The 13,992-nt window shown below is 35.7% G+C and overlaps 6 protein-coding genes across 6 annotated transcripts; 4 read left to right on the top strand and 2 right to left on the bottom strand. All coding sequences in view use genetic code 12, as the record gives it.

The window, feature by feature from the left end:
• Window positions 1-1,949: 1,949 nt before the first annotated feature.
• On the top strand, window positions 1,950-3,488 carry FCY21 (Purine-cytosine permease fcy21; the record flags this gene model as incomplete). Its single annotated transcript, XM_061119462.1, has 1 exon — window positions 1,950-3,488. The coding sequence occupies one exon, from the start codon at window positions 1,950-1,952 to the stop codon at window positions 3,486-3,488; it is 1,539 nt and encodes a 512-aa protein (XP_060975445.1).
• Window positions 3,489-4,200: 712 nt separating this feature from the next.
• Window positions 4,201-4,788, top strand: PVL30_003377 (uncharacterized protein; the record flags this gene model as incomplete). Its single annotated transcript, XM_001525933.1, has 1 exon — window positions 4,201-4,788. One exon carries the CDS (start codon window positions 4,201-4,203, stop codon window positions 4,786-4,788), a length of 588 nt encoding a protein of 195 aa, XP_001525983.1.
• Window positions 4,789-4,862: 74 nt separating this feature from the next.
• PVL30_003376 (uncharacterized protein) lies at window positions 4,863-6,443 on the bottom strand (the record flags this gene model as incomplete). The annotated part of the gene is made up of 1 exon (XM_001525932.2): window positions 4,863-6,443. One exon carries the CDS (start codon window positions 6,441-6,443, stop codon window positions 4,863-4,865), a length of 1,581 nt encoding a protein of 526 aa, XP_001525982.2.
• Window positions 6,444-7,373: 930 nt separating this feature from the next.
• On the top strand, window positions 7,374-8,093 carry IRC22 (Increased recombination centers protein 22; the record flags this gene model as incomplete). Its single annotated transcript, XM_001525931.1, has 1 exon — window positions 7,374-8,093. The coding sequence occupies one exon, from the start codon at window positions 7,374-7,376 to the stop codon at window positions 8,091-8,093; it is 720 nt and encodes a 239-aa protein (XP_001525981.1).
• A 462-nt stretch (window positions 8,094-8,555) lies between these two features.
• On the top strand, window positions 8,556-11,528 carry INP51 (inositol-1; the record flags this gene model as incomplete). The annotated part of the gene is made up of 1 exon (XM_001525930.1): window positions 8,556-11,528. One exon carries the CDS (start codon window positions 8,556-8,558, stop codon window positions 11,526-11,528), a length of 2,973 nt encoding a protein of 990 aa, XP_001525980.2.
• A 60-nt stretch (window positions 11,529-11,588) lies between these two features.
• On the bottom strand, window positions 11,589-11,903 carry PVL30_003373 (uncharacterized protein; the record flags this gene model as incomplete). The annotated part of the gene is made up of 1 exon (XM_061119461.1): window positions 11,589-11,903. One exon carries the CDS (start codon window positions 11,901-11,903, stop codon window positions 11,589-11,591), a length of 315 nt encoding a protein of 104 aa, XP_060975444.1.
• Between the last annotated feature and the right edge of the window lie 2,089 nt (window positions 11,904-13,992).

Raw genomic sequence — 13,992 nt, 5'->3', positions numbered from 1 at the left:
GAATAACAAAGTAAAGATAATAGTGTACTAAATGTCTCAGGAGCTGGAGTTGTTGCACATATTAGTATGAGAAAGTATAAGGCTTTGTAAGTTTGTATGGTACGGCATTCTTTGTCAACTAATTACAAAACGGGGAGTATAAAGAAAAGTAAGGAAAGAAGTAAGAGTACAGGTATAGAAGAAGAATGTACATATGGTAGCCACTTTTTTTGTTTCAGTCTTTGTCTTTGTCCTCGTGTTTGTCCTCGTGTTTGTCTTTGTTTCCGTTTACTTAAATTCCTTAAAGGAAAAACAAAAAAAAAAAAGGAAGAAGAATCACAAATGCACAATTCATATATATCTGTTTATTTGACTCTGTCTTTCCAACTTTTTTACAACAAGCTGGCTATCTATGTCTAATACATCTGTCTGCGATGTCTCGTAGCCTAGAAGTAGTACGTAAATAAAAACAGTATATTACAAATCAAAAGAAAGAAAGAAAGAAAGAAAGAACAGAATATAGGTCTCTAGTGTCGTTAGCAAAAAAAAAATATAAGGGCAGAAACACTGAAAAATAAACTTGGATTATCTCTTGTCTTCCGTCGGAAGAATTGACTTTTGCAGAAAAGATAAGAAAAAAAAATAAAGTAAGAGAGAGAGAGGAAACGGCAATTGACAAGTTGACAGTTGACGGAACAAAAAATTTAATTGTATTCATTCATAGTATTGGTGTAAGGATGTTTGTAGTGGTTAGTTGTACAGATGATTGAGGCCTTAGAAGTGCAGGGAGATGGCAGGCGGGTCTTACACAAAACAGAGATAAGCAATTTCTTTTTTTCTTTTTTTATTTTATTTTTTTTTATTTTCCCTTTAATTAACCATTTGATCAATTTCTACTTCTTCTTCAACTTCTTCTTCTTCCGTTGGATCTAGCGCATCCTCATCTCACTTGCCACTATAATAGCACTCACAGTTTACCTATTGTTGATGTCGTTTCTTATCTCTTACTCCAATGGAACAATAGGTTTACACCCACTCCTTTCCATCTCCTCCTTCTCTCTTCCTCCTCCTTCTTTCATAAACTACTATTGTAAATAATCCAGGTCGGCGAGAAACGGTCCATGCCTCATATGCAGATAAGATTATATATGAAAAGAGAAACCAAAATTAAAAAAAAAATATTAATAAAAAAAAAAGAAAAATGCATGACAAAAGTCTCTTTGATTGTGAAGCAATGCGGAAATTTTAGCGATGCTCTGGATAATCTCAGTCTAGGGCATAGCATGGATTGTTTTTTTACCCTTTATTATTGTGCGTTTTGACTATACTAAAGAGAAAGACAATAAAAAGAAGAAGAAGAATAGGAAAAAAAAAAAATTTTTTTTATCTTAATTTTGGTTTGATAAATGGATTGCAGATCTTACTCATACCTATCCCATTCCATTCCCATTTTTCTTCTTCTTTTCCTTTTCTTTTCCTCTTTTCCTCTTTTCCTCTTTTCCTCTTTTCCTCTTTTCCTCTTCTTCCTCTTCTTTCTTATCTTATCAGTATTACACTCCAGATCAATTAATATATAAAGACCAGGTCAGTGCCTCCATCTCTTGTGCTACGAAAAGCAGTTTACCCAGAATTTTAATCAAATATATTAGTCAACCCTTTACCATTAACCTACCACCACCACCACAAATCACCTCCTATATATTTACTTCACTAGACTCCCTTTCATCCTGAGTAAATATACATAATCCACCTCCACCTAATATATTACTTTGAAATTCCCTTTCAATTTTTGAGTTGCAAGAATCAAAAAAACGAATTATTTATATATATATATATACATATACATATACATATACATATATATATATACATAAAAGCAACCTTATCACAAGTATTATCACATTTTTATATAAACCACCTAAAGAAACAGCGACTTTGTTTTTCACCTTTCAGTATCCCTTTTGAAAACAATGAGCTACGATCCAGAAAAGAATATTGCTTTGGCAGCAGAGAAGAACTCACTCAACTCTTATGAAGTTAACTCGCCCACCTCGGCTAGCGATGCCGAGGTCCACGACGCCCACGTCCACATCATTGACCGTTGGGCCCACAAGTTGGGTGCAGAGACTAAAGGTCTCGACTTGGTCACCGACGAAGAGAAAACCGATACCTCCTTGTGGAATTCAGCCTCCATGTGGCTCAGTGCCAACTTGGTCATCGCCACTTTTGCTCTTGGTGCATTGGGTATCACCGTGTTTGACCTTGCGTTTGGCCAAGCAGTCTTGGTCATTATCTTTTTCAGTGCGTTGGGTAACTTCACCGTTGCCTACTTTTCATGTTTTGGTCCGCCATTGGGATTGAGACAAATCATCTTGTCGAGATTCATGATTGGTGATATCCCCGTGCGTATCTTTAGTTTTATAAATGTTGTTGCCTGTGTGGGTTGGGGTGCTGTGAATATCATGTCAAGTGCTCAATTGTTGCACATTGTTAACAACGGCTTATTGCCTCCCTGGGCTGGATGTTTGATCTTGGTTGTGTGCACCATCTTGGTCACCTTCTTTGGCTACCACGTGATCCATCTTTACGAGAAATGGGCTTGGGTGCCAAATTTCGCCATCTTTATTGTCATCATTGTCCAATTTGCCAGAAGCGGCACCTTTTCCAGCGATGCATTTGTCGGTGGCGAAACTACTGCCGGTAATGTCTTGAGTTTTGGCGGTACCGTATTTGGTTTCGCTACTGGTTGGACCTCTTACGCCTCAGATTATACTGTTTACCAACCAAGAAACGCAAACTTGGTCAAGATCTTTTTTGCCATTTTCTTGGGTCTCTTTTTGCCATTGGTTGCTACATTGATCTTGGGTGCTGCTTGTGCAACCGGTATCGCGAATAAGCCAGAATGGGCTCAACTCTATGCCGAAAACTCAGTTGGTGGCTTAGTTTACGGTATTTTGGTTGTTGATTCATTGCACGGATTTGGACAATTTTGTTGTGTTGTGTTGGCCTTATCAACCGTTGCCAATAATATCCCAAATATGTACTCAATGGCCTTGAGTGCACAAACTTTCTGGTCACCAATGGCCAAAGTTCCTCGTATTGTTTGGACTTTTGTAGGTAATGGTGCTACCTTGGCTATCTGTATCCCAGCTTACTACAAGTTTGAATCCGTGATGGAGAATTTCATGAACTTGGTCTCGTACTACTTGGCCATTTACGAATCCTTGATGTTGAGTTCGCATTTTATCTGGCACAAGGGTAACTTTAGAGCTTACGACTACACCCAATACCAAAACAAGCAAGCATACCCAATTGGATTAGCAGGAACCTTTGGTTTCTGTTGTGGTGTGGCCGGTGTTGTTGTCGGTATGAACCAAACATGGTACTCTGGTGTCATTGCTAAACAAATTGGAGACTACGGTGGAGATATTGCATTCGAGTTGGCATTTGCATTTGCATTCATTGGTTTCAATATCACCCGATATTTCGAAAAGAAATATATCCGTTAGGAGAAGAAGAAAAAAAAGAAAAGAAGAAGAAGAAGAAGAAATTGTGTAATGCAGATTTCCCGTTTTTTTTTTTCTTTCCTACTTTCTAATCACTAATTTTGAAGCTTTCTTTCTTCTGCTTTTAGCTTTTGCTAAATTGTGTGTATAAAGTATTAGTATAGACATTTAGAATTGATAAGCTTGTTAATATATGTATTTATATATATATACGTATATATTGTTTTGTAATTTCCATGTATACAATGGTACATTTTCTTTATATAAATATATATATATATATATATATATATACAGTTTGCTATCTTTTGTGGAAAGAAGAGAACTCTTTGAGAGTAGATACTTCATCTCAATTTTACTTTTCATTGCAATTTACATTTTTTCTTCTTTTTTTGCAACAAAATTGGAATAAATGATTTCTCATGCAACATATACACACAAGCACAAACACACAGACATGGACATGAACATATACATACACGCGATTAAACACAAACAATCAAACACTCAATCATAGAACTTCTTGTATCAATTGATTTTTTTAAACTGTCTTTGGTGATTATTCATTAAAGAAATTGAGCAGCATTATCTACAAGAATAAGCGTATTCTTTGATTTTCTTAAAAGCAATAAAAAAATATATATATACATCATCTTTAATAATTTGCAACAAGAATTGAGACAAAATTTAAAAACATATTAAATTAACAATCAAAATGCCCGAAAAACCACAAATAACAAAATCAGTGTCAAGAAACTGTTCTGCTAAAATTGGCAACGCCAAAAAATCGTGCAAAACGTGTACCAAAAATAAAAAGTATTATAATGATTTAGTTTCAGCAGAAGCATCCCTTTTGGATGACATTTTCGTTTGTCTAATGACAATATTCACATCTCCCTCCTTCGACAACCATTTCCAAAAATTTCAATTCAATGTTGCACTTTTTTTGGCATTGGTTGAATGCCTCGTGGCTAATGAAGAAATTCAGCAAGAAATGGGAAAAAATGACCTTTGTACATTGGATACGACATTGCAGAGTCAAAGTGCATTTGAAAAGTCGAGATATCCAAATAGTGTTGATGGTTTCAACAAAACGACTCAGAAATTTGTGCACAACAAACGTGTTGATCCATCTATAAGGGAAAAAGACAAAGATTGTAAAGTAGATGATGATGATCTTGCAATATACAGCAACGACAAAACAAATTGTTTTAATTTCAATATGCAAATTGGTTCTATTTTGGCCTTAACCAATGCTAGACTTAAGGAATGGGAAAAAGTGGGCAGAAATGCTGTTTTATGATTGGGGAGGTTCATATTAGTGACACGTTCAGATGCACTAGCTATTAACTATAAATACTCGTAATACCAATATCGTTAAGATACAGAAGGCGAAGCGACAGGTTTTTCTACTTTGCTAAACACGCTTTTGTAAGTCTTCAATTTTCCCTCCAACTTGAAAAACGTCAAGCTTTCGAATAATTTTTGTCGCAACACTTTTGGCACCTGTCCTTTATTATCTGTAATGTACTCATCTATGAATGGTAGCAACCACACTAATCGTCCCATATCATTTGATTTCAATGCTGCATCTAACATGATCAAAAACAATTCAAGATCAAAAACCTTCCCTTCAACTGGCACAACCTGTGTATAGTGCAATTCTATATTATCTTTATCCATCGAATGAAGCACAATCTTGTCAAATAGCAAGTCCAAGTATTCAAAAAGTCCAATATCAATCGTTGATCGCATAATCAGATACATGCAACCTCGAGATATTGTTAGACCCGTAATGTCCAATACTGAGCCTGGTATAACTTTGGGGCTCTTGCAACTTGATCGTGAAAAGAGTGGTGACTTGATAACCATCGTCTCCGCTGCTACTCTATCCAACTTCAAAAAAGAAAGTAATTCAACAAACATGCCATAATCTTTACGTGGGACTTGATACTGTAGCAATGTCGACAACATGTTTGGGTCCTGTTGTATTAAATGAAGAAAATGATCGGCCATTAATGGGGCTGTGATGGTGTTGGTAGCTTCAGATGGTTTGGCCAAGACTGATGGCGCATGCTTGTACTGAAACATTGAGAGGTAGATTATTTGCTGGTAATTGGTGAGACCGACTTTCCCCAATTCATCAATCAAGTATGCCCAAATCTTCACTGTTGGAATGCAACGGTGGGGTGCAGTCAAAGTGTTGATAATCTGTTGTGCTAAATTGATGTGGGCAGTATCAGCGTTGGTGCTGGTGCCGATCGTCGATATTATCAGTTTATACTTTTTGAAAACCTTGTCTAAATTGTTTAGTATTTCAGTATCATCGTATTCACTCAAAAGAAACTTGACCACATTATTGGAATCAATCTCTGGGCCGAGTTCAGAATCAGAGTAGTTGAGGAACTGTGACGATTTAAAATGATAAAAGTTGGTCCTATACCGGTATAAGGAAAAAAATTCGTCACTGGACCTTAGGCTGGCCATAAGCTCAGTTAAGTTCTGCTCCTCGTTGTTTCCATTTTCACCTCTCAATGTATTCAATTTCATCTCCACCATGATATTTTCCAATAACATTGTGCATACAAGCATTATGGTATTTCTCATTTCAATATCATTATACTGTAAGGGCTCTGCGCCAAGTCTCTTGCATACTTCATCGTAATTATCAGTTTTGCAAAAACCATCATTTGCGGTAAATAAAGCTTTAATGTTGTCACTCTTACCCAAAAGCTTCAAAACATTCTCTCGATGTTGCAAATACTGTCGAGATGCAATTACTGCTTGATCATACTCTTTGAGCCTTTGTCTATTCCTTCTTTTTGCTCTTTCATATGCCCAATTGGGATCTGCAAGTAATTCTTTTTGCAGCTTGTAGAGAGCATCATTCGAACGTATAGAGGTTGCCAAACATCGAGTTCTGACTGTGGAGTCTTTTATAAATGAAGTTCGTAGCATGTTTTTTTCGGAGAAAGATATATAATGCGTTTTAAACTTTTCCTGCCTTTGCTCTTTTTCCTTTTTCTTCTACTATTCTTTTGGTTTATCAGATTTTGTTTCTTTTTCTTTTTCTTCTTTTTTTTTGGTTTCTAAATTTCTTTTGGAAAATGTGCTATCGCTTTATCCCCTTCATGTCACACTAGCTAAATAAAAAGTGAGTTATTTTACTCAAGGGCTCGTACAACAATATTTGAATATTTATAAATATTGATCTCATACGAGGTTTCTCATGTTTCGCGGGAGAAGAAGAAGAAGAAGAAGAAGAAGAAGAGGAAGCAAAAAAAAATTAAAAAGTATCGCGCTAGTGGCTTGGAAAATGTCGCGCGACAAGCATAGACCAAACGAAGATCGCATCCAAACTGCTTAACCTTCACGACCAAGCAGTATTAAGCTTAAAGGTTGCAATAAAAGCTACATGAAAGGCAAATGATTAGCTTCAAAAAGAAACTTTCTATTACTGCGAATAAGTATCTTAATCATCAAAACACACATATATACATATATATATGTAAATTCCTATAATATTTACTACACACTTTGGCTCCGAGTGTGTTGTTTGCTATTATTGCCTCCAATTAGTATATACTAATTATTTCCATAGCTTAGTTAGATCTACTTCTCTGCAAAAAAATTGTGGTGTATTGGATACCTGGGGTGTGTGAATACAAAGTAGTCAAGAATATTTACGTGGCTGTAATTTTTCATAAAAAAATTAAAATCCAGAAAAAAAAAAAAAAAAAAAAAAAAAAGAAAACTCTGAAAGACGAGAGAGATTACCTTCACCAACAAAGCAAACACATATTTACACATACATTCATATATATACACGAATTTAGATATAGATATATATACATACATACACACATACATACATAACCCAAGACAAAAATGAAGGTCTTTACACTTTTGGCAGCTGCAGCTGCTTCAATTGCCACAGTCGTCGGCTACGAAACTGCCGAAAAGCAATTTGTCGATATCCTTATTGAGTACCAGATTGTGCAAACCCCTGAGGTCACCAAGAACGATGTTGCTCAATGGACAAATGGAGATGAAGTCACTTTGAAATACAACATTGTCAATAATGAAGAGAAAGAAGTCACGGTGATTGGTGTTACTGGTCAATTCACTAACCCAGTTACTAATGAGATTGTCACCAATTTGACCCAGGGTCGAGTTGGTCCTCTCTCGATTCCACCTGGACAATCTGCTTCTTTCGAACAAAATATCGGTATTGATGTTATACCAAACAATTACGAATTGATTCCACAAGTGTTTTTTGCCCACGACGAATTGATCAAGGTCATTCCATGCCGTGGTCAATTGGCCACCGTTGCTGATAAAAGTATTTCTTTCTTTGATCCAAGATTGATCTTTTTGGAATTGGTATTGTTGGCATCCTTTGCTGGTATCGCTTACTTGGCATACCAAATCTGGGGCAAAAAGTATATTCAAGGAACAGCACCAGTCAAAGTTAAAAAGACTACTGCTGTGACTTCGGTTCCAGCAGGTACAGGTGTTTCAACTACCACCACAGGTGCTTCCGGCTACGATGTCAATTGGATCCCTGAAGGACATTTGAAACAAAAGAAGACAAAGAAAGTCGCATAAATATAGGCGGGATTACTGAATTTACTCATAGTTGGAGCAATTGTGAGGGGGGGTGAGGCAATAGCTGATGGTGGCTACTGCTGCATGTGCGAGCCAGGAGGGCACCAAGTAAATAATAAAAACTTAATTGTATTTATGAATATATATATATATATATATATATATCCATATAAAAGTGTAGTCATCTGTTAGGAAAGTACTTATTTTGTTTTGCGCAAAGTTTATATATATAAAAGTATGTATGTATATATCCTCGATTTGCGCACTCTCTACTATTGAGAGATTGCCAAACAAAAGGTTGCAACTCAAGTTTGAAAACAAAATAAACAAAATAACCAAACCAAACCAGACATAACATAACATAACTTAACGTAAGATAATATAGCATTACCACAACACTACGAAAAAAGAGGGGGGAAAACAAAGAAACAATCAAACAATCAATTCAAGCTCATCTACATAATGAGATTATATCTCAATGAAAAACCTAGAACTTTTGTTATCACCACCAGTACCCATGCATTGGTAATAAGACATCCTAACCCAACATATAAGCACCGAAGTTTACGTAATTTTCTCCATGGCCATAAACACAATAAAGATAATGGTAAAGATTCAAGCAAAGTGCTAGTTGAGTTTGTGTTGAAAGATTTTATAAATCTTAGTGCATTTCGAGATGTAACTCCCAAGAATAGTAAATTGATTGGATTTCTTGGTTTGCTTAGCTTGAAAAACAAAATCTACTTGGGTTTTATAACGAATGACGATTTTGTTGCGTCGCCTACAGCGGATGAAAAAATATATAGAATCTTGGGTACTGAGTTTTATTGCTTGAATAATGACGAGTATGACTACCTACTAAATAGGAACTATGAAAGTCTGGGCCATCTGGAAAGTGAAAGGGTGAAATATCCAGCATCTTCAGTGAGAAAGCTTTTGTCAAGTGGAGCCTTTTACTACTCAAAACAATTTGATATAACGTCAACTATACAAGAGCGGGGATTTGGAAGGACAGATTTTCGACTCATTGCAGACTCTGCATATTTTGAGCAGTTCCATTGGAACAAATTCATGCTTGGAGAGTTACTAGAGTTTAGAAACAGACTTACGGCATCTGAACAAAAGCAAATTGACCAATCGGGTTTCTTAACGATTATTGTACGTGGCTATGCCAAGACAGTAAATACTCAAATAGGCGGGGAAGAGGCTATGATGACATTAATATCAAAGCAAAGTTGCGCCAAAGAAGGACCACTATTTGGCGACTGGGGCTGTGATGGAAATGGCTACGTATCGAATTACCTTGAATCTGAAATTGTTTTATACACGGACAAGTTTTGTCTCTCATATGTTTTGATACGAGGAAATGCACCAATGTATTGGGAGCTCGAAAATAGCTTTACAACAAAGGGGCTCTTGGCGGCAAATGGTAAAAAGATATTATTTCCCCGTTCATTTGAGGCATCGCAAGAGGCATTTGTCAGACACATTGAACGGATTGCCATACAGTTTGGAGATGTTCATATATTCAATGAACTTTCCAATAAATCGTACAAGGGTGTGCTAAATGCATCGCTTGAAGAACAGATCAAATATTTTGTCCAGCACCGAGAACAGTCAGCATTGGATTTTAGACTATCGTATACTCACCTTCCAATCCCAGCAGCTAGGGTTAGAAAACTATGGTACACTGCACAAAACCCGTATGATATTGTTGCCACATTTGCAAACTCAGCTGTTAATTTTGGCGCGTTGTTTTATGAAAACTCGTCAAACACTTTTATTGGTAAACAATTGGGTGTGTTTCGGATTAATTCATTTGACAGTTTGAACAAGGCTAATTTTTTGTCCAAGGTTATTAGTCAAGAAGTGATCAAATTGGCATTTCAGGATATTGGTATCGATCTTGAAAGGGAACTATACACAAAGCATGCCAAGTTGTGGGAGGAAAATGACCGACAAATTACCAAAATGGTGATGAATTATGTTTCCTATAGTGACAAATTAAAGACAAGTACACAATCACACGCATCATCGGTAAAAACACACATCAAAAAGAATTATTTAAAGGGGGTTGTGGATACTACAAAGCCAAATGAGCTAGCTTTATTGAAGTTACTTGGTAGGTTGCAGGATCAACAAGCCATTACTTTACATAATCCACTTCATGATTACGTGGCACGAGAGTTAAGCTCGAGGCAAAAAGAGTTTACGTCACAGCTGCAGATTTCGGTCTTTGCATCGACATTTAATGTTAATGGTACTGTATATGAGGGGGATATTGATAGCTGGATTTACCCTACTGATGTCAAACATGATTTGGTTTTCCTTGGGCTACAAGAGATTGTTGAGCTTAAACCGGGCCAAATTGTCAATACTGACCTTCGAAACAAGACTCAATGGGAACGCAAGATATTGGGATGTTTATCGAAGCGAGATAAATATATGACCATGTGGAGTGGCCAGCTTGGCGGTTTAGTGTTGTTGCTCTTTGTCAAGGAATCGCAAGTCAAATATGTATCCAATGTGGAATTCACGTTTAAGAAAACCGGTCTTGGGGGAGTTGCTGCCAATAAGGGTGGGGTTGCCGTAAGCTTCAAGTATTCCGATACGTCGATGTGTTTTGTTAGTTCTCATTTTGCTGCTGGGCTCAGTAACGACGAAGAAAGACATCACAATTACAAGACACTTGTTAAGGGGATGAAGTTTACCAAGAATCGACGAATTCCCGATCATGATGTTGTGTTATGGGTCGGTGACTTTAATTATAGAATCAACCTTCCTAATGACCAAGTAAAGCCGCTTATTCTTCAAAAGAAATGGGGCAAGTTACTCGAGTTTGATCAGTTGAATCAGCAGATGGCTAGTGGGGAATCGTTTCCTTTTTTTGCTGAGCAAGAGATTCTGTTTCCACCTACATACAAGTTCGATAATGGTACAAAGATTTACGATACAAGTGAAAAACAACGAGTGCCCGCATGGACGGATCGTATATTATACAAGTCTCGACAAAATGCAATCAAGCCCAATGGGTACAATTGTGTGCAAAACATTATCTTTTCGGATCATCGTGCAGTCTATGCAGTGTTTGAGGTCACCGTCAAGATTGTCAATTATGCAATAAAGAAGAGTATATCTAACCAATTGTATGAGTCGTACAAGCTCAAGCATGGTGAGTTGCAAGATATAGCTTCCTTGTCTTTTGATGTTGGTAAAAAGATTATTGACTATGATAATGATAATCTACCACCACCAAGTACCGATAAGGAGAAGTGGTGGCTCAAAGATGGTAAACCAGCCAAAGTCACAATTTCTGCATTAAATAGTGAACGCAATGATCTTGTTATCAATCCTTGGCATCCAATTAACCCGTTTGTGAGGACCAATGAGCCAGAGTTTGTGCCACTCAAGGAATTGCAAGGAATGCTAACGTAGATATTATTATAGACTATTTTTGAATGTATAGCCTACTCCCTCTAACAATGCAAATTTTTTTTATTGGCTCGTTTCTTGTCGGTCACCGACTGACTCATCATCAGCTTCGTTCAATAAGTTTTCTTTTTCTTCTTTTTTTTCTTTTTCGCTTTCTGTTGCTGTTGTTGTTGCTGTTGACAATGAAGATGAAGAAGAAGATGATGCTTCTCTGTCTATTTTAGATGACTCTTTGCTTATGTCCTCGGCATCTTTGAGTATGGAATCGAGTTTTGCTTCAAACGCATCAAGCAGTCTCTCCAATTCCGCCGCACGGGCCTCGGCCTCACTAATTTGCTTGTACGCCTCTGCGATATTTACCGAAGACTCTTGTGTCATTTTTCTCAGTTTAGATTATTTATTTTTGTTTCTTTGTTTTTTTTGTTTATTGTTTGTTTACTCCTTTCCAGTTTGTGGTGCTATCGATTCTAAAGTTAAAAAAAAAAAGGGATAATGTGCTAGATGAGGTTGATGTATTGCTTTAGAACTGTTGAAGATGTGAATTTCGTGTTCCTCTCTTTTGTTTTTTGTTGTTGTATTTTTTTGTTTTTCTAACCTACAATTGTGTCCTCTTTCTTTCTTTTTTTTGATATTTCTTTTTTTTTTTTTCTTGTTGAGAATGAAAATACTATTATAAGTCACATGGTATGTTCACGTGTTACGTAACACGTGAACATAAATTTAAATATAGAGGGTTGACCATTGGTAGCGTGTATAAAGATGAGCAAGAAAAAAAAAAATTAAACAAAAATCGTGCTGATGTGCGCAGCACAAGTATGTAAACCGGTTGTGAAAAGAGCACAAAAAGTAGCGATCAAATTCTATTAAAGAGCTGAAGTTTATAGATGTGTAGAAAAAACCGAATCAATGACTTACCAATTGACAAGGACAATTTTAATACAAGTTTTTCTTTACAGTCTCGTAATTTTGCTCATATCTCAACAAATCACCTTTGGTTTGGTTAGTAGACTTGCCGATACGAAACATATAAGAATATGAAAAAGAAAAAATAAAGAGAGAGAGAGAGAGAGAGAGAGAGAGAGGCGCTACCGGAAAATAGTTGGTACATTTTGCAATAAAAAAAACCCCCGCGAGTAAAAATAAAAATAAAAATATAAATTATAAAATATATAATATAAATTATAAAATATAAAATATAAAATATAAAAATAAGAGAAAAAAAAATAAAATTATAAAAGAATAAAGAGTTCCTCGGGCGGGCGAGTAGTGGCTTATGCTATTTACTAAAGTTGAGATGAAATATAGAGAGTTTCGTATTAAATCTTTTTTTTTTTTTCCAGTTCGTATTGTTTATAGTCCTTATCTCTATTTTACTTTATTTAATTTTTTCCTATTTCTTTTTTTCTATTTTTTGTCAATTATTTGTTATCTATTTTTATTGCCAGCTTACGAGAAAAATGCTTGTTCAGGTTCTTTTGTTTCGTAAATTGTGGATTCGAAAGAGTGTTTCAAGAAAGATAGAAAAAGTTGAGTTTTTTGATGAGAGATTCTAACAAAGCAAACTTAGTTTCTCTCAGTTTCAGTTTTTTTTTTTTAACCCACACAGTGAAATATAGTCAAAGTCAAAGCAGTTGTCTCGGAATAGGGTCTTTTCACTAACTGAAATACAAGAAAATAAAGCAAGGGAAAGAAAAGCAAGAGAAACAAACAAACAAATAATAGAATGTGAAATTACTAGCAAACACTGGCTCCGAACGCCTTCATATTCATAACTATAGAGTTTTATGAGCTATTTAGGAAAGAGGAGCCGGACTTGTACTACATATTTGTTTCCTTGTTTTTACTTAGCCAGATCAGGATGTGGGATTTTGGATTTGGCTCTTCCTCGGAAGTACAAACGCTACCGCATATCAGTGAAAATTAAGGATGTTCCGAAACAAATCCGTTAAGCGGCTAAATGTTATTGTTTTTTATAATAGGGGGAGAGAAGAGAGAAGGAAAAAAAAAACTTTAAAAATAAAAAAAAATAAAAATAAAAATAAAAATAAAAATAAAAATAAAAATAAAAATAAAAATAAAAATAAATAAATAAAAATAAAAATAAAAGTAAAGTATGGAAGTACTGAAGAACAAAGAACTAAAGAACTAAAGAACAAAGAACAATGTTTCTTTTTCAATTCTTTTAAAAGAGATTTGGCAAAAAGGAGTTGGTGTGTCTCACAACCCTCGAGAAGGGGTCCAGGACCTCTTCTCCCTTCTCTCCCCTTCCCCTTTTCTACCGTCTTCTTCAAATTTTTTTACTTTTCCATGATGTTCAATTGATTGAGAGAAAAGATAACCTTACTCTTTAGACTAGCTTATCTTCACTCTTTTTATTTCTCTGGCTATTTAATAAAATACTTTTAGAGTACTTTGTATTTTTTTTACTTAATAGTAGTTTATAATTACACTATAATACACAACTGAA

Source organism: Lodderomyces elongisporus, chromosome 4 (genome assembly GCF_030384665.1).
Source record: "Lodderomyces elongisporus chromosome 4, complete sequence".
Classification (NCBI taxonomy): Eukaryota; Fungi; Ascomycota; class Pichiomycetes; order Serinales; family Debaryomycetaceae; genus Lodderomyces; species Lodderomyces elongisporus.
The sequence above is the reverse complement of the archived record's forward strand: the minus strand, read 5'-3'. Positions and strand labels throughout refer to the sequence as shown.